Genomic DNA, 20713 nt, shown 5'->3' with positions numbered 1-20713 from the left:
AAATACTAAATGTACATTTTAACAACCCTGATGCTGCTTTTAAGACAATTGTTAAAGATTTTTTTGAATTGCTCATCTTGCAAACCATTATTTTTCACTGACTCGAGATAGAGGAGCTGCACCACAAAAAATACACAAATATAAAAAAACAGACTTATAACTAAGTCTGATTCTTAGAAAGAAAAGTAGAGCAATAATTATTAATGGAACATATGTGATTATTTTGAACCCAACTCCTAGGGGGAGGGGAGCGGTGGGTTGTGTTAATTAAACTTATTCACCAGTGAATGCATTATACAATGTTTTAGATAGGAAATGTATTAAATGAATTTGACTGCATTTACCTCTCTCTCTCTCTCTCTCTCTCTCTCTCTCTCTCTCTCTCTCTCTCTCTCTCTCTCTCTCTCTCTCTCTCTCTCTCTCTCTCTCTCTCTCTCTCTCTCTCTCTCTCTCTCTCTCTCTCTCTCTCTCTCTCTAAAAGATGTGGAAGCTTGTGTATTTTTTATGCATCTTGTTCCATTGGCTTTTCATTTCCCGTTTTCTTTTGCATTAATAATATAAGTAGTCGTAAAGATTGTAATATTACAGTTTTATGAGTAATAAATGTCTTTTTTTCGTCTAAGTACGGTTGAAATAAACGCAGAGTCAAGATCACACCATCATCAATTAGTCAAGGTCGTACGGTTTTTATAAAATCAGCAAACTCTTGGAAAGCCCTGTGAGCCGTCCTTCACTGGCTGAATACATGCAGCTTAATGAACTGCTGCTTTAATAAATCAGGAAATACAATACACGCACATCCCAGCCCACAAATGCAGTGAGAACCACAGAGCACATTTGCGTTGCCCCAATTTTCTTGCTAAATGTGACCCAGTTTTTTTTTTTTTTTTTTAAACCATTGGAACTTAATGACAAGCGTTAATGTTGTTCTGGTGAGGACAGTCTCGCTGACTCGACAGAGAAGAAATTAAAGCCTTCATCGAGAAATAAAGATTTTAATGTGACTTCAGCAGTCGTATATATGTGCTGTAACTCTAAATGACACCATTAAATATGAGGGTGCAACAGGATATGTAGACGTCCATTTACAGGAAAAAAAAAGCTTTCCCAGTGGCTCCTTAACTGTAAATAATACCCAATCCCCAGCTGGACTGAAGTGCTCACACACACACAATGATGTGCAAACCCACACATGCACACACACACACATTTAGAAGCAGGTTACCTGGGAGGACCTGGAACAGGTGTCCCTCTTCCACGGACGGCTGACTTGCCCCTCACTGATGGCACCTTGGCATCTTCTGAGCCGCCATTCAGGTACGTGAGCTCTTGCAGCTGAGCCTGTCTGATCTCATCATTGTAATCCTGCACACAGAAAGGCAGGATGTTTAAACACACACGCACACACACAAATGGCAATAGACTCGCTTTCAATTACAGTGTATTAAATTACGTCCTTTATCTCCAGGGCTACAGCCTGGGAATATCTAATTAATGTACTTCAGTTTCAGTTCAGTTTTAGTTTATTAGTCGTATGTAGGGGTCAACAACACAGTGAAACGTGTCGGACAAGAAAACAGGTCAGACTCAGCATTAAGAGCATGAGTCAAAAAGCATAGAGTATAAGATAAAACATTTAAAAGATTAAATGAGATATAAAGAAAATATAGCACATATGAAAATGAGGATTCATGTGTAAAAGTGTGATTGTAACATTTTAACCCATTTGCCTTTATCTTTTCACCCTGCTGTGTGTGTGTGTTTTCTTTGCTGTTTAATTAAAAGACATAATTAACATGGACTTTAATCTTAAAACCATAGACATGTATGCGTATGTGTCATGTGCTCCGCCAATAAATATGTTTCTTGGCGACAGTGGGGAAAGATGTAGGGAGAGGAAAGGGGGGGAGGGGTCTGCTGATAATTACGGATGAGATGTAAATCATCATAGCTCAGAGCATTGGAGAGATCATCCATAATGAATGGAGGAAGAGTAAATAAGCTCCATGCTGCGCGTTACTGCCAAGAAGGGTTTGGCCCATGCAGAGAGAGACTCCCTCCTGCACTCCTTTATTCCTGTTATATACCCACAACTTCCCGCCCAGGATCACACACTGATTCAGACAATCTTCACACACACACACACACACACACACACACACACACATTTCGACAGCCTGGGAGGAATTACACTGCAAGGAAAGAGCAGGTCGTCTCTGCTGTTACTCACTCGCATCACTGTGGACGGGCTGAAAATGAGTTGGCCTGAGCCAAAGAGCAGCCGAAGAGAGATTCAAGGGGAGAAAAGGGAAGAAGTCTGAGAGTTGTGTACGTGTGTGTGTGTGTGTGTGTGTGTGTGTGTGTGTGTGTGTGTGTGTGTGTGTGTGTGTGTGTGTGTGTGTGTGTGAAAGAGAGAAACAGAATGAATATAACATACTGGTATCAGAAACTTCTTGATCTCCTCCAGAGCGTGACCCATCCTGGCGTAGGCCTCAGCCGGCGGGGCGAACACCTCGATGAGGACGTGCAGGTCTTCGTTCAGGTGGTGATATTTGGCCTCGCCGCTCTGTCGTAGCTCTTCTTCCTGATGGTATAAAAAAAAAAAACAGTTTGCTATCACATATTCTCTGTCCAAGAAAAAAGCGCCATTTATCTATTGCAGTCAAAAACGTTTATCTTATGAGGTTTTTGGGTGGGTTTTTTTGTATTTTGGCATGGATTTACTGCGGGAAGTTTTTTCCCTAACTGTTACATAATGATATTTGATGCTTCGCCGCTGCACAGTTGCAAAATAGACAGACAGAAAATATTTATGTGGGCTCTCGTTTACTTCTGCGAAACAGGCAATCTTTTCGAGCGCGGCTGTCACATGTGACTGATTGCTTTTGTCCTCTCACAGCTGCCTTTCATCATAACAAATGTACAGACGAAGTATGTGCTCTCTTACACTTCATCATGTTATCTGCTCTGCTTGTTGCTTCTCATCTATGTGATCAGTGTAGTTCTCGTTCGAAAATAAAGTCAGCCACTCCGGCAAGGAAAAAAAAAAAGAATACTGATAGGGTGAAATATTAAAATCTTATGCTAATATAATTTATTGCCTCCAGTTGAAAATCAGCGCTCGTTTGAAATCGTCTTTAATGCAGACACGGGGGGAGCATCGGCACCTTAATGCACAGGCTTACTGGGGCTTAAGCCCCGAGCCTCGGGCCTCCAGGGGCCTCACAAGACATGAGCTTAAAAAAAACCTGCAGTAAACACTGTGTAGGAGAGTAAGCTACCTGTGATGTGGAGGTGATGATGAATGAATCCTCTCACTGATATAATAATCTTTACACACTTTATAAAAAACAACACACTCTCATCCCAGGTAGTCAAGTACTGACACTGTCACGTCTCTGGAGTCTCGATGCAGACGTACAAGGTCTTACATCTAAATCCAATGTAGACCCACCTGATGCAATATTCATCAGAGCAACTGGTGTGGTTTGGTTAGGTTTAGAGAAAGGTCATGGTTTGGGTTAAAATGATCATTTTGACATGGTAACAGTAAACACCACTACAGAAAAATGTCTTGATTCGTGGGTGGAAACATGACACTCTTGGATTGGAAGCAGGAAGCAAACAGTGCGATCTAACGAGCCATCCACCCAACCCGCATCATCCTTAGAAGGGAAATGTCACCTTATAGATATCAACGCTCTTATGGTGTTTAATAATGATTGGTTAGATTGGTAAAGATTGGTTTAAATTGGAGTTAGTTGAAAGCCTGGCACACTGATACTAAAGGAACTTAAGGAATGAGATTGGACTGTAAAAACATTCACTCCATGTTTGAACATGGCAGCACAGTACAGCAACAAGAGTTTTGGCTAGACAAAACAAGTATCACATATACTTGGAAGACGAATATGATACAGGATTGATACAATTTTAGTAGCTTGTGAGGGATGAGATGAACACGCCAGCAGCTGAACTGACCGTGCTAACTGGCGATTTTTAGCCAAGTGTGTCGTGGTTGCTCATAGCTACGACAGTGGTCAAAAACGCCAAAAGAACACTTAGGTGTCCTCACAAATTTGTTTTTAATTTTACTTTAATTACAAGTTTGAGTTTAATTAAAACTATGTCACCTTTTTTAAAGTTACTTTGAGTGTGTTCCATGAAGAATTTGACTTTACTGTCACTAACCTGCTTTAATTATGGATGTATTATGTGACCTTCTATCGTAGGAACTGTTCACAGATCACATAGCCAGTGTAAAAACATTTAGGCTGTTGAATTAATGTTGCCTCGGCATATTGTGGAGGGAGACAGAGGAACGCACTTCAAATGAGGGAGCAAAATGTTAAGGCGCCCCTGTGGAGTAGCTCATTTATTTATTTTTTTACAGCAGTTATAACTTTGTTCCAGACAGTGCCTTTTTTGCAACAAATGACACATCTTATTTTATAATCTACAACACTACAAGAATTTCAAATAACCGTCACCTTCATACCAGAAAATCATTTATTTTCCCAATCCAGGAAGTACTATGACATTCTTCTTCTGCACACATGTCTTAGGGAGGACATTGAAGTGGACAGCACAGCATAAACTGAGGTTCACATCATGTATCACACATATGGTTAGGTTTACTGTGTGTTCAGACAGAAGGTGAGGTTTAGATGTGGAGCAATTACATCAAAAGTTAACACCAATAAAAGTTCTTAATTGAGGTTAGGGAAACCTTTACAATGACATTAAGGAGATATGTTCAGTCAGGTATTGTTTACCACACTGTTCACCACCATGTTAGCTTAGAATGCAAAAATGCTCACATTTAATAGTAATTATCACTAAGCACAGCTGAGGCTGATGGGAATAAATATATGTTTGGTCATAGATTTTGCACTGGACAAACAGAATTTTGAATGTAGTAAGAGTGCTAGAGGAACAGTCTGTGAACCACTAAAGTTCTTTGAATTCATCTTGACAGGGACATGAGTGTTTGTACCAGCTTTCATTACAACTCATCCAATAGTTTCATTCAAAATTACAATGTCAACCTCATGGTGGCTCTAGAGGAAATCAGATGATCACCAAATGTATTGCAAACCATCAAACACTTGAGATATTTCAGTTTAGACCAAAGAGGCACACTGACCGACCAACATTACCATTCCTGAAGCCACTAACCACACCTGAAGATAGTGATTCCTACAAAATATATTTGCTGTCCAAAATGAGGATAAATACAGTATAAATACAGCTTTTGAGATACAGAGCTGATTCATGGTGTCCATGTTTTCAAAAAACTGTTTTTATTGATCTATCCATCTGATCCATCTGTATGCTTGAATATCACAAAATATTTTGCACTTGCAAGATGTTGATCAGCCTATCTGCTCAGACAGGTCGGCTTAACGGTGCCAATAAAGTCTGTTGATAACATATGCTGCAGTAGACTAGCTTTCACAAGACATCTTTATTTCCATGCATAGCACTTGACAATGTAAACCCAGTAGTATCTCACTTTATTAGCTAGAGAATGCACTAGTATATAATCAGTGACAAATAAGGGTTAGCAAGATGAGCAATTCACAAATATCTTAAAATGTGTCCTAAAAGCAGCATCAGGTTTATTAAAATGTACATTTTGTACATTTGTTGGTTTTATGTCATTGAAATGACATTTGCACCATTGTTTACCAAAAATAAGACTGAATGCTCCTGAAAATGTCAAATGGTGTAACCACAAAAGAATGATACATATTAAATATTTTATCCACCTCCAGTATTTTCAAGTGTTATACAAAATCTATACAAGTCTTATACAAACTTAATTTTAAAAGATTTGGTACAAAGTTTTTATGATTACACCACTTAGACATTTTTGCCATAATCCTCTAATATATTCTCTCAAAATGGATTAAAAGCTGAAATGTTATGCTGGGTCCACAAAAAAAGAATGTGTGCAAGTTATTCATATGTTTATTTTCAAATTTTAACCCATTTAAATTTGATTAAACCACATGGACACAAAAGATATGTTATTGACCCGTACATACATATATAACATACGTATGCACATTATAATATACCAGTTTTTCATTGGCTGATTCAAACAAGCAGCAGCCTTCCACAACAACTCCACAATCTTTGCTGGAGTTCCAACATCAGTTCAATGACCTGTCGTCAACATAGATACCGTCAATGTGTAAACAGATGTAAGTACAACTTCTAGCCTAAAAGATGTTTTATTTGTTATTTAGTTCAACTGAAACCTCTGTAAGTAGAACAGATGTAACTCGCTCTTCTCCACCTCCGCCTGCACGAGCACAGTTCATCTAGACAGCATCGGACAAGTCTACCATGGAAACAGCGAGGAGCTTCATGGGCCATTCAGTCCTGACAGAAGCAGGCCAGTCTCATATTATTGATGGTGAGAAATAGGTTATCGAAACCCCCGAATGTCTCCCACCACATTACACAAAGGAAACAACAGGTTTTGCGTCCCAGTTTCTTCTTTAAAACAACAACAACACACACAAAAAAAAGTTCTTCTCCGGGGCCTTCCAATGGCGGCAACTTCCTCTTTCCCTTCTCCCTCCCCAGCACTATGCATGCCAGTGTCTCTGATGTCACCTAATTATAAATAAGAGTGCCTGTGGTATGTTAATGATATGTTAATTTCACCCATAAATCTGTGCTTTACGAGGAGAGGGCTCCTTTTGCGCATAGCAGCAAGGCTGACAGAGCTGCTGGTGTCGAGCAGAGAGACGACTGCTTGCAGATCTGTCTCTCCTATTCCCTTTCATGTGTTCCTCGGTATATTTGCTTGAAAAAAAAAAAAGATATGAAAAACAATCATTAACTTGTGCTTTAACTATCATCTGCAAACAGAAGACGGCCCAGTCTAATGTTAGCATATGTCATTTGGGGACTTCTTTTTCTTTAAAAAAGAGTTTAATTCATTTACTCCACACTTCCCATCTATACAGTCTATTCAACATGTGCACACTGTCTATTCAACATGTGCAAACTGTCATTGTTATACCTCCTAGATATCTCATTTGGTATGAAACCACTCTGTATGTGTGACTGCATTATTTGCATATGATATTATACACAGGGGCTCCTCTCCAAGCACTGATAAGAGGTATCCGTGATCCAGCAGCGTCCTATAGCAGCTAAGCAGCCCACGGCGGGAGATTACAGCTGTCTGTTTTTCATATCTACTGGCAGCATCTTCCTCCTGTTTACATTTTTCCCCCTCCGTAAATCTGCTTATGAAAAGCCGTTCACCCTAGAAACAGAGGGCCACAACACTCCGGACCACAGTAGCTACTGCAGACGGAGCTTAGTGGTGAAGAATGCCATCAAAGCTCAGAGCGTTCCCAATCAAATGAAATATTTAAAGGCAGAAGAGTCTAAATGACAGCAGGGCAGACATCTATCTATCATTGTTCATCTACACTTCTGATATGCAAAGTGGCTTACAGACACAAAGGCCAGAGGTTTTCTTTAATATGGCTTCCAGCACTTGATGTACAGACCTCCCTTAGTCAGTACATCAAGGAATGATATAAAGATTTTATATGGTTTTAATGCATTGCATAGACTGGCACCAGTTGAGAATTCCACCTTTCGACTTTTCAGATATACTGACCAATCACGGCTCTTTATTCCACACGCATTTGACAACCACGGACCATCAAACATTTTACACTGTGGGATAGTTTAACCCTCACTATCTGATCATCATCCATTCAAATGTTTCAAACACATCTTTGTTCTTTAGCTCTTTGAATGTTTTCTGTGCAAATGTATCTATCTGTATTTATTTCATTTTTCTTTGTGATGTAATTATTTTTATATTTATCTTGTTGTACTTTGTAAAAACAGTTTGATCAACACTTAGGATGTGATTTTTAACTACCATTGGCAACCAATATTTCAATAATCCCATTCGGTGAATTTAACCTACCCTAATCTTTACTTCGCTTTTGTCTTACCTTTATTATTGTTATAATCACTTTATTCAACAGTGCCTGACCTCATATACATTAAGGGAGAGTCACCATTATTGTAACATGCATGTCATATTGTCAGGCAAACAATCTACATGTGTATTCTATCGTAAACCATTCAAGTTTTTTCAATAGAAAAATCTAGTCAAGAGGAATTGGACGCTGTTCAATGTTACAACTGAAGCACATGTGAGTCTCGATTATAACAGCATTAAACAAATAGTTGTCATAGCAAATCAACGATATTTCTGTCAAGCAATCGTTTTAAGTTGATGTCATATCAAGGATGTGATTGGATAATGTATAAAACGTAATTATATTATCGTTCCAGTTGGCGCATTTGTGTCCTCCCTTGTTGGCGAGTACATCTATTATACCTACACAGCTATAGTCAATTTGATTGGCGGGAGTTTAAAAAATACTATACAACCCATAAATCTGATTTAGAATGTAACTGAATAATGTCTGACTGAACACAGAGTATTGGCCACACAGTCCATTTACATTTGGAAGTTATATTGACAAAAGGCAGACATACAAGGACATGGTATGAAAAAACTTAAATAGCACAAAAATACATTAAAACGTGCATTTTATCAGAAATTAAGCTTATCAGTTATTTTTTTTTTCAAGGTAAGACTGCAACCTCTGAGTGGTTTAAAAAAATACACATAACCAAGTGTGCATTTCATCCAGGCATGAAGCTGCTCTTGTGACCTGGTTGATTACAGTATAGTTTTCAAGGTAAAACCAGCTCTCATTGGCTTAAAGAACTCAAAAACGCATTAAAATCTGTGCCATTTAAGTGGGATTGGGATTTTTGCCAGGGACCCCATTACCTGCTGCAGGTTTACTGAGTTAACAGTTGTGATGTGTAGATTTTCCCTCCCTCTGTGCACTCCTCATGAGTCCACTCTTCACAGCTCCAGCATTGCACCCACACTCCTCCAGGCTTCAATGAAACAAAGTTACAAACCTGGCACGCAGTGTTCCTCTTCTCCCAGGTAGCTGTTGTTTGCTTTTTCTTTCAGAGCTTGGAACTGCGTGGGGCAACTCATTTTTTTCTCTCTCCTCTTCCAAGGCCTGTTTTGTTGGTGTGTTTGTTAGTGCATCTCTTCTCCTCCTCCTCCTTCTTCCCTTTATAATGGCTTTTCTGTGTCCAGCCTATCAGGTGAGGGTGAACAGCAACAGGATTGAAACACCCCGTACTTCCAGCTGCCCCCACCTGAAACAAAGCGCCAGAACCATGAACCCCAGGAGAGGCTGAGAGCCGGTGGGACGAGCAGGACTCGAGCCAACATGTGCAGTAGAGGCAGCACTCAGAGTGGTGGAGCAGCTGACAGATGCTGCAGCTGGCTCCAGTGAACTGGAGGGTTCAGGCCTGTCTGTTACTGAAAAAAAGGGTGCATAGTCTTGCTCTGTGAAGATGTGCAGGTTGAAAGGATAAACCCTGGTACATCTGAACCCAGCCATTATGTCAGCTGGTCTGGCAGCATATAGCAGAGCTGTTGCTGCAACAGAGACACATCATCTAACCTCCAAGCAAGTTTTTCAGTCAAGTTTTTATCAATTGAGAAATGATATTCTATTCTTTAAATCAATTCTATTAATTTCTAAGATTATCAGATAATTATTGCACTTGTCTGATCTGAATAAAGTCTTCGATGCTTTTGTCTTTTGGGCATTTTGCAAAGTTAGCACTCAGAAAAGTGATTTCCAAATAAAATGATGATTATTACTAGTCTCTTATCTTATGTATGCTTTAACTGGATTGTTCCACCAGCTGTCGATGGGGGTGTTGACATACCTTTTCAAAGGCCTGTAAACACTGCTGTCCAGGGGCTTTAGCTTGTGGGAGTGATGGGGAGGGAAGGCCAACAAAATTACTCCGTGTTCCTGCTGAATTCAATCTCCTGGATGGACAAGTGTGAGGCATGGTTGTCTAGAAGAAGGATCACCTTGGCCTGCGGTGAGGCCTCAAAGTGCTGGAGAAGCAAGATGAAATTGAAACCCCCTGCATCCAGCCTGACCTGTTGGCTGTACCAATGCAGCCAGCGGGTCTGCCAATAATCATGAAAGCTGGCACTTCTTCCTGGGAAAGATGAGTTGGCGAGGTTTGCTATTTACCTTGTGAATTCAGTGCAAAGGCCACGGTGATGCGAGTGCTCCTCTCTGTTGAGGTCCTTGCCCCAATTTTTTTTCACCATTTTGGTGGACACTATTTTGTTGTTTGGTGTCTGGATTGCCATAATAACAGTTTTGCCCATGTTCTACATATCCTTAGCTTCAGAGGGATGGTATTCCAGGACATAAGCCAGGTTGTTGAAGAAGGCTTGTATGTTATCTTGGTTGAGCTTGAAAACCAGCAGCCTGTGGATGCTGTATTGACAAACCTCTGGTGCCTCTTCACGAATTTGACGAACCAACCGTTCCTTGTCATTTCTGTCTCTCGCCATGCCTCTGGGTATTTGCAGTTGTACTATTGTACTATACTTTTTCCCCTTACAACTTTTCACATAACATTTATCTTATCAAATCAAGTTACCGATTTTAAGAATTTAAGACAGAGAATTTCATATGTTATTTACCATTGACATAACTATGAATTCAATATCATGACATACAACAACAGCCTTTTATTTGAATGTATGATGAGCAAGATACTGCTGGTTCAATCTATTCTCATGTCCTTGGGGAATAATCCAAAGTTAAGTGCAGCTGCCCTCATCAAATAAGTCATTAGTTTCTTCTCCTGCTCCTCTGAAAAGTCTGTAAAGTGGTTCTTGACTTTGGGAGCTCCTGGCTCCCCTTATCTGAGCTCATCCCTGCATTAAAATACCTGTACAGAGTCACATGGCTTATGCAATATGCTTTTGCCACAGTTTGTACAGTGAGATCCTGTCCAATGACTTCTTCTGATGCTTTTTTGAGCAAATCCCTGGACACTAACCCTTGCTTCCTTTGGTGGCATTCAGGACAATTAAGCTGTTCTTGCGAATCTAGGCAGCTACTAAATGTGTTACAAACGAGCTGCTGGTCACACCCATGCTTTGGTGTTCCTCACCGATCAGCATGCATGTGAAAACTGTGCAGACAAAGAACAGATACATACAGATTGTACAGTATCTCCAGAATATACAAAAACTTAAGATTTGAATAATACCTCTACATTCCCTGCAGAGGGGATAAATCCTGTTGATATTTTTCAGGGATGTTTAATACCACACAGGCACGTAATTAAATCACGGGAGCACATAATACAGTGTGCGGGTGTCTTCCTTTTTATCACTAATACCACACAGGCCACATGCTGATGTGATGAGTTCACGATGGCTACACTATATGAAGCGAGAGAAAACGTGCGTATTACAACGGTAACACATTACATTTAAGGCGACTCCATCCTACATTCTGTATTAGGTTGCTCCAAGTCTTCTATGAAGCTTTTTTAATATCTGAGTGAAATATTCAAACTCCGAACTCCAATATTCTAAATGTCTCCAGCAACATTTGGCAGTCCCACCAAAATTCAGACTCTTTGCAAAGTTTGGGGTGTCCACTGGAATTTTTAACAAAGTAGAAATAATAAAATAATGTTTAGCTGGACGGTTTGAGATGCCAATTAATTCAGTTGTCGAACTACTAAAAAAAACAGTGAGTCAGCACCAAAACTGCATTATGGTACAATTAGATAACTAATCAATTCTTCATGAACAAAAAATATATTGGGAATGATGTTTAAACAGTTATCAAAGAAAAACATGGTCTGGTTTCAGCTTAATCCATTTATTGATCAAATGATCATTTAATTAGTCTTTTTTTTAATTGTGTCTTAGCTTGGTAAACTTGTTAAAGGCTCATTATACAGATGATATTAAACCTCTCTACATTTCCTGTGGGAAACTTTAGTAGGCGCCACTCAGTGATGTTCTTTTCTTTCTCCGTCTAGCTTCTGTAGTTTCAATTCCTCTGCTGATACAACTAGAACGGTTATTCCATCCATCCAATTTAAATACATCACTTCCTGTTCACCACGTGATGCTTTCCAGGAAACGAAACACTCAAAAAGGCTTCATAGTCTAGTGTGCGGGGCCGGGCCAAATCTACCCAACACCATCAATACATAAACATAAACTCACAAGGAAAACAAACAGAAAATCAAACAAATGAAGGAGATCCTCTGAGTTTGCAATCGGTGCTGAGACGGATCAATAAAAAAGATTAAGATATGGAATTTGACAATAAGTTAAAACAATGAGGCAGAAAACTGCAGCAGCAGCTAAATAGACATTGATTTATATGACAGTGTCGATAGATTCATATTTTGCAAGCCTGTAAGCTGGTTAAGTAGAATAAAATGTGTAAAATGGTGCAAAAAACTCTTGATTTCCAACAATTTGTCTTGTGAATGTGATTTCAATTAAATTATCCCCTAGCTCTCTGAATAAAGATGGGCTAATTTATGAGAAAAAACACACAAAGATAGATTTTTTTGGGGAGGTGGACAGTTCACATGGACCACTCTTGAAAACAATGAAGGTATTTCTCTGCAGCAGCGGCAGCTGCTCACAATTAAATCCAACGCACGACTTACGGAAGGTGAAACAAAGAAAATGTGATTGTTTTTGTCTATCAGGGAAATTAAAGAGGGACTACAAGTCCCAGGGAGGAAAATGGATGAGTTAATCACAGCGCTAACGAGGAGGGGGCGCGGAACACGGATGCCTTTACATCATCCTGCTCTGACAGCGGCAGGACAACCGAGGTGCCATAACCAGGCGGAGAGAGACTGCGATTCCGACAGCTCGGTGCCTTTCAACCTCTCCACACTCACATTCTTGTCAACACAAGATCAAGGTCCCGCAGCAGCATTTGAGCAATTATCCCGGTTCTTTGCAGTGTCGAAGAGCTTAAAGGGTAATGTGCTGAACGCTGTTGAGTTTCATCTTCCGACACATGTATTACTGTATACTGTATTTTCAGAGCAAGACAACAATTACATTTACATTTGAAGTCTTACACAAGGTGGAAACTGTACATTATCTCATTTCCTGTCAGTCAGGAGCAACCCAGAAGTGCAACACAGTGTGTATTTTATCAATAGAAATAGAGACATGTCCTGAAAGGCAACAGTGCCTCACTTAGGGCTTCGGTGAAAACCAGACAGCTTTGTTTTTACTTGTTTGAGAAAACCTCTTGGTGAAAGTAAACCCATCTTTTTTTTTTTTTTTTTGCTCTGCAGTGTCCCGTCTCCCTGACCTACATGAGGAATATCAATAGCTAAAAACTACGATGACACATGCTGTGCAGCTTAGAAACAGAAAGTCATCAACCAGCTTAAAGATAAAGTAGCAAAGAGGATGTATTCCTCTTCTCCATAAACAAAAAAAAAAAAAGGCGTCTACGACAGAAAGCTGTCAGCTGTAAATCCAGCAGCCGTGGTTGGTGCAGACGGGTAAGGGCTGCCGAGGTCAGCACATCTCCGTGACAGATCTTTTCTCCAGGTGCTCGACAGAAGTGGACCGTCAAAGGGTATTGATCAGGGTAGTCAAAAAGGAATGTGGCGCGTGATGGCGAGAATCATTGCTGCCGACAAATCACCGGCCTCGACAAACAGACAGAGGGCGGGGAAGTGGATGGAGGCGGGGGGAGGGGGGGACGCAGACGAGCCAAGTGAAGTCGATTTATTCCCAGTTTACCGAGTCTGCAATCAATTCTGCTGCTAAGGAGCCGCTGCTAGAGCCGTTTGTATCCTCTCTTTATATACCGACATGATCATTGATAAACAGGCGTTGTTAAACTGGATTGTGTGAGATTTGAAGTCGTAAACCCATCCCTATTTCACCCACAAGGTGTCCACTTATGTATATTTATATCCAAATCTTCCCGAGGAGCATTTTTCATTCTCCTGTGACAGAGTTTATATTGACAACAAAATCATAACTCTGCTCACAGTCTCGCATTTGATTTGCCTGCGTGTATTTCACTCGCTGTGGAGACCCTCTCTGCCGCTCCCAGGATCATTAGAATTTACATTCAACTTTTGAAACTTGTTTTCACGGTGAAGCTGGGTTTATTTTTTTTAAACACACGCGGTCCATGTGACCCCCTTCAGCTGTCAATCAAATGATGTCTGAGTTACCGAGGTGATCCGCTCGCACTGATTTAATAGGAGACATCTCTTCCCAATTATAGCAAACATGAAGATAGCTCAGAATGAGGAAATCGGCTCCATGTGATCATATTTTTAAGAGGGAGTGATCTTTGATGTGTCTGATGTGCAAAAATAGCAAAAAAAAACACACTTGTTCCGTAATTTAAATGTGATATTTTTGGTTTTCTGCTTTGTTAATCACATAAAACCAACTTGTTGACATGTTGACAGACCAAAGAATTGATTATTTGATTAAATAAATGAATCAGTGGAAAGGTTGAAGCTTCAAAATCGCCTTTAGCGAGTCATGCACATACATTTGGAACATACGTTTTTGGAAAGAAAAAAACAAATATTTGTTGGAGGGTTGAGGAAAAATATGGGGCAAAGGTATAAAGTCACATCATGTCAGCATACTTAAAACAAAAAGCCAATTTTATTTCAGGAAAAGCACTGGACTTTCTCCCATTAAAATCTGCTATGGATGTTCTCCTACCCTTCAAACCTTGTGATAGAGTAACAGCAGCAGACTGAGGGGGGGTGAAGGAGTGGAAAGGATCGAGAAGAGCAGAGTGGGGAAAAAATGAAATAAATAAAATAACAGACTGGAGTGTTACCTTTTCTTTGTCTCTCATGGATCCTTTTCCGAGAATTGACATCTTTGTGAGCGTGTCCTCCTGTAGTCTCTTTAACGAGTTCCCGCGTGGCCCGAGGAGTTTTCCGACAAAGTTAAACTGCAACAGAGAGCCAGAGAGAGAGCACACATCAATCAAAGAATCTGTGTGTTTGAGATAAAGCAGCAAATACATCTCTCTGAAGATGATAAAAAAAAATGTATCTGCAATTTTCTTCTCATTTGGTCTCGATAGGATCAGTATGGAAGTTTTTCTGAAGTGACCAATTTGTCACCTTGATCTTATATTGCATAAAGATGTTCTGTAATGTACACTTTTACAAGTTTATTCAGTAGCAGTGATGGAGACACAAAGTAGATATCACATCTTACATGTTATTTCATGCATTTACATACATTCATATCAGTTTTACAATGACAAATTAGGATAAAGTATGCTTTCCATAATGATGGTGCTGTAATGTAAAATAAATCCTATGTGAATTGCAGCATTTGACCACATACCGCATTTTTTAGTTTGACCTAGTACCGTGTATATATAATTTTTACCATGTACCATGTATTTATACTTTGACCATGTACCATGCATTGACTTTTTTAACCCTCCTGTTTCTTCCCATGGACCATGCAACTTTTGTCCTCCTGGGTCAAAATTGACCCCTCTCATTTGACTGTTTATAAAGCATTAAGTACAAATAATCACCAAATTATATGTCAGACCTTTTTAGCTAACTTCATTCCAATTTATTACCAATTGTTTTACACATATTTTTGGAAATTATGCTCAATAGGCCTCATTTTAATGAAACTATAACATTTGAACAATGAACATTTTTGACTTAACACCTGTTGTCTTTCAAACACCATACAGGGTGGTTTAGTAGTGCCTGCAGTCTGCCTCTGAGATGGCATACAGCCCTGACAGTCTTCACCAATAAGGCAGGGAAGCCTGTATCTCTATGTTCCCTAATAGGGCTGAATCCAGTGCCAAAAGAAGTGTGCAAGACAGCCGCTGCTTTACCAACTGAGACCCAGGTGAGTGTATCAACATTTTGATCATCTCTCACAGTAAGGGTACAATGTTCAGCAAGGTTCTTTTTATGAATGGGAACAAGCTGAAACTGTAAAAGCAAGGTATGATTTTAAAAAGTTAAAAGTTAAAATAGAGAGATATTGGAAATAAACCCAGTTTATCAAAGGAACTATATTAGAAATCTTTTATGAACCTTAATTTACTCACATTGCACTTATATATTGCAACTCTATAATGATCAGAGTCCAGTACACAGCAGAGGTTGAGATATCCTGTCTTCTACACCTGAAGCTCCCATTGTGCAACTCCCACAATGAAACAATTACTCAAGTGATGCTACTAGAGTCATTTTCTCCAACTTGATAAAGCTGCTCCAGTGCCACAGAGGACATTAACTGTGTTCACAGGTAGTACTCCACGTAACTGGAAAATTGACTTTAGGATGTAACATTGGAGGAATACCTTCTTTTTTTACGAGGACAGGGACAAAAAACCCAATAACATCTTACTAGCCTTACTTTCTTTTTTGTTATTTTTTTAACTGACCAATCAGCCCACAGCCCAGTCCAGACTTCTTATTTTTTTAAATCAATATTCTTTATATTTTTGTATATAAATCATGACGTGGGCTTATTTGAAGCACACATGGGCTTAAATGGTGTCACAGTACCAATTAAGCCCATGCCAGACTTTCGACTTCTTTCATCAAATATCTTTATTTTATATTCCAAAATCTACATGAACTAATGAATACATTTTCAAATGAGAGATTAATCTTGCTTTATAAGAAATTATCTCCCTTATAAATCATGTCAGTATCCATGAAAAACACCTGAACTAGGTGCTTAATGGGCACACTTACCCTAACAATTGAAAACATTTGTAAAAAAAAAATAGAAAATTAATCAAAAAGTAATCAAATGTAATAAGTTACACAACTTTGATTAAGTAATTGAAATAGTTACATTACTTATTACATTTTAAATAAGGTAACTAGTAATCTGTAACCTATTACATTTCCAAAGTTTCCAATCCCAACCCTACTGATGTGTTTGTGTGACATTTATCATTATGCAAAAGTATTTTAGGTCATATCAACCAGCCTAAACCAGCTTTACACTCTAATAACTATTCGACACATTTCCCAAATCTGTTATCTGAATATTTGAAGATAAATCTCCGACATAATGTGCTTTTTCGAACTAACATCTAACTTGACCACCTCTGGCATGTCACCGCCCATCAAAGGCTTTACAGGCTTCGATTACTTCACAAGGTCACCGCTTCTTGCCATAAAAACCCAAATGTTATGCATTACTATGTCGAGGGATGTTGCGTGCAGACACCCATCAAAGTCATATAACCTTAACACGGGCTTAAACGCAATTCCACCAGCAGCCGGAGACGGTCAGGCAGGCAAAAGGAGAGCGATACTTCTCTCCCCCCTCTCCATGTTTTACTTTAACAGTGAGTTATACAGCTGTCTCCCTCAACTATCTAGGTCATCAATTAGCTAGCAGGAGGTAAAAAAAAAAAAAAGAAAGAAAAAAAAACAGCCAGTTTTGTTCTACACCTCGCCAATATCTCTCCTGCCTTTTGTTCAGAGAGTGAGTGCTTATTAGGAGGCTCCTGCCAATTCCTGGGTGAGGGCTTTGAGAGGCGAGCTTTAGTGATTCTGTCTAATGCTGTTGGGGTTTTTTATTCTGGACTGGGGGTGAACACCACTAGCACTCCACTACTGTATGTACCTCCAACTTTTATAATTACCACCAAGTCCTGTGTCTGGATGTGGTCATACACGGTCCTAGTCAGTCTTTTCCTTGAAGTAAATACCATTCCATCCTACTGTGCTAATTCCAACCCTGCACTTACAAATGTGACTAAGTGGCCTCCTGCAAAGTTCTGACCTTGGATTGATGAATATGCAAGACTGCCATCGCATTAGAAAATTCAAAGATGGGAACTTTGATGCCAGCGTTGCTCCATTTGTACCTTCCTAACATCGCCTGACCTTGCAAAATCTGCCTATTGGGATATATATATATATATACAAGACATGGACGTGAATTGTCAGGTGAAGAAAATTCCATTTAAACTTCTCTAAGCAAACAAAGAAATGTGTCCTGCCTCTAAATGTATTCCAGTTTACAAAAGGATCATCAAAGGAGACAGCGTTACCGGGGTGAACAGAGGGGTGTCGGGAAATGTTTTAAAATGTGCTGAGTTTAACCGATGTCCTGCACATCCATCATTTCCACCTGGATGGAGCCTTGATCACTGAGCTGTGCCGTCTCTTGAACAATGATTTGCAAGAGTGAGCCAACATCTCTCCATGTTACAATAGATATTGTGCGCCATCCTTCTGACAGGTCGGGGTATTGGACACGGTGTCCGGGATGTTTGCGAGGATATCTCAGTCTTCTGTCGAGGAAATGGAGAAAGATCGAGAAGAAAAACAAAATGCGACGATGTTCCCTCTCCATGTCTTAGTGTAGAAGCCAGATCCGACTGTTCATACGTGAGTGTCAGGAGGTAAGCACAGCAAAATTAGCCTTAGCAGCGAATTTGTGTGAACAGACAGGCTGGGAAATAGGAATTGATGCGGACGTGAATTAATGTTGTTTTCGGCTTATTTGAGCTTTGGTAAAGTAATGGGACACAATAAGAGGTTGGCTTGTCGGTGAGTGGAGTTAGGGAAGAAATACTGCTCTTTGAAAAAGATACATTATGGGTTTTATTGGGCAATTTCGAACACAGACAGACTGAGACTTTGTTGAACGAGAAGAGGATACGCCAGAAAAATGGAAGAATGGGATCCAATAAAATCCACTGCATTGGAACACCTGAAGAGGCTCAAACTCTGAAAAACTTTTAATTAAAGATTACTTTTCTTAATTTCTGTGTAATCCAATAATTGCCCAATGAACAGCTTTCTAATTTAATCAGTCTTCTAAACGAATGAATTCAAAGGCACACAGAATGTTAAAGGTGTTAAGTTCACCAGAAGAAAGGGTTAGGGTTAGAAAGGAAGGATTAAAGTTAGGGTTAGAAAGAAAGGGTTAGGGTTTTTGTATGGAATATGGAAGGATTTCCACTTTACACCTGTTGTTTTTCATACAGTATGTAAGTGAAAAATAATATACAACAAATTCTTTGCCTACATATTGAAAGTCAAGTTTGAAAAGGACCATGGATCTCATATATCGTTATTAATACAGACTTATAAAAATATACAGTAGGGATACAACCAAGGCTGAATTACTAACTAACATTTTTAGTGACTGAATTCAGGATCTATAGTGTCTTTTCTTAGGAAGACAGGCTCATTTAAAAGGAAATAATGTAGATTTGCTTCATATTTTCCTGTTAAATGTCAGCAAGACTTCTTAATCTGGACATTTCAGACGCATCGCTAGCCAGTCGATATGTTTGAAGAGGGGATCCCACATATGGACAATCCTACAAATATACCAGTCTTACTAAACACATAAATGTAATCCCCGCTGTTTATCAGATATCAAAAATCCGGCCCGAATCCTACTGTGATTGATGCTTTGGGCTTTCGCTAATGCTTTAGTTATGACGAGGGATTATGGTGACTTACAAAAACCTGCCTGGGCTCTCCTGCGCTGGCTCACGTCATCAGACCGTGAGGACTGAGAGGACTGTGATGCTGCTGTGTATAATCACCAGAATCCAAGCGTGATGTGTTTAATCACAGGTTGCCACCTGCTGTTCTGTTGTGGTTTTAGGCACACGCAAAAAAAAAAAAAATACAAATAAAATGGAAATAGATGTAATGAATGAAAAAACAGAAATTTGAATTGTTGTGCCATATTCTGGTTGCAAGCTGTGGGTGATATAGAGACAGCAGACACAAGCAGGGATAGGATGTATGATTTATCACACATAACTTGAAGGGGGTGCAGGAGAAAAGGGTGGCAGAGGGAGGGGGGTGTTGGTGGGGGATGGGTGTTGGGGGGGCATCTGAGATCTTTTCATCATTTGCTGAATGTATTACTGCGAGCCCGACGAAAGGTGTGCTCACAGAGAGCCGGCGCAGGGTGATTGTGCTGAGGACAGCAGGACAGGAACGACAACAGAGGGATAAATTGCTGCTACCGGCAAAGAGAAAAGCCACAGTCTGAACTGGAAATAAACCAGTGGGACTCCTTATGCCTCGCTAATGGCCTGCAGTGCTTTCTGTCAAAAGATGCTTTCTGTGAGAGGGCCTGCAGATCTAGCAAATGTACAGATAAGCGCTGATAGTGCATCCTTGTTCACAAGGTGGGATATTTTTAGATCCTCAGTAGTGACGTTATGTGTCATGCTGGTTAAATCTCTATTTCTGTAAATATGGTTTCTATTAAATATCATGGGGGAGCGTCTATAAGAAAAAGAATATTAAAAAGAGAATCCAAGATTTGCTTACCGCAGCTTTCTCTATTACAGTGTCCATTACACAACAGAGCCGCGCCATGCAAACGCTAAAATATCATCACTCTTGCCAATATCTCAGGAAGTCTCAAAATTCATCAGTGTCCATTCATCAGTTGGGCATTAAAAATCATCGCTGAGGAACAGCTTCATTTTATCACAGAGAATCAGCAGCCTGGAGCTTTCCACGTGGTGTCCTTGTCCGGTTCATTTTGATAAAAAGCGATGTTTGCAGAGGATGGATTTAACCTCTCCACATGTGCTCCTAAATGGCTATTTGGAAAATGGTAGTGCCACTTCAATGCCAGAAGCCAAAAAGGTAATGCTCACAGCTCAGGAGAAAACCCATTCAAGTCAAACCGATCACTCTTGCCATTGCTACCTGCCAGATAGAACAAATTGAATTTGTCTTCCTTCAGTGGCCTGTTGGAGCTCTAAACAGC

General features: G+C 39.8%; 1 protein-coding gene across 1 annotated transcript in view; it reads right to left on the bottom strand.

Moving 5' to 3' along the window:
* khdrbs3 (KH domain containing, RNA binding, signal transduction associated 3) overlaps nucleotides 1-20713 on the bottom strand; it is a 112476-nt gene that overhangs the window by 35465 nt on the left and 56298 nt on the right. Inside the window, exons 3-5 of the mRNA XM_062436238.1 lie at nucleotides 14784-14900; nucleotides 2438-2584; nucleotides 1226-1365 (exon numbers count right to left, since the gene is read on the bottom strand). Coding sequence (XP_062292222.1) covers nucleotides 1226-1365; nucleotides 2438-2584; nucleotides 14784-14900 — 404 coding nt within the window. The remainder of the gene's footprint in view (nucleotides 1-1225; nucleotides 1366-2437; nucleotides 2585-14783; nucleotides 14901-20713) is intronic.

Source organism: Scomber scombrus, chromosome 16, assembly GCF_963691925.1.
Source record: "Scomber scombrus chromosome 16, fScoSco1.1, whole genome shotgun sequence".
NCBI lineage: Eukaryota > Metazoa > Chordata > Actinopteri > Scombriformes > Scombridae > Scomber > Scomber scombrus.
This window is presented reverse-complemented; position numbering and strand designations above follow the sequence as displayed.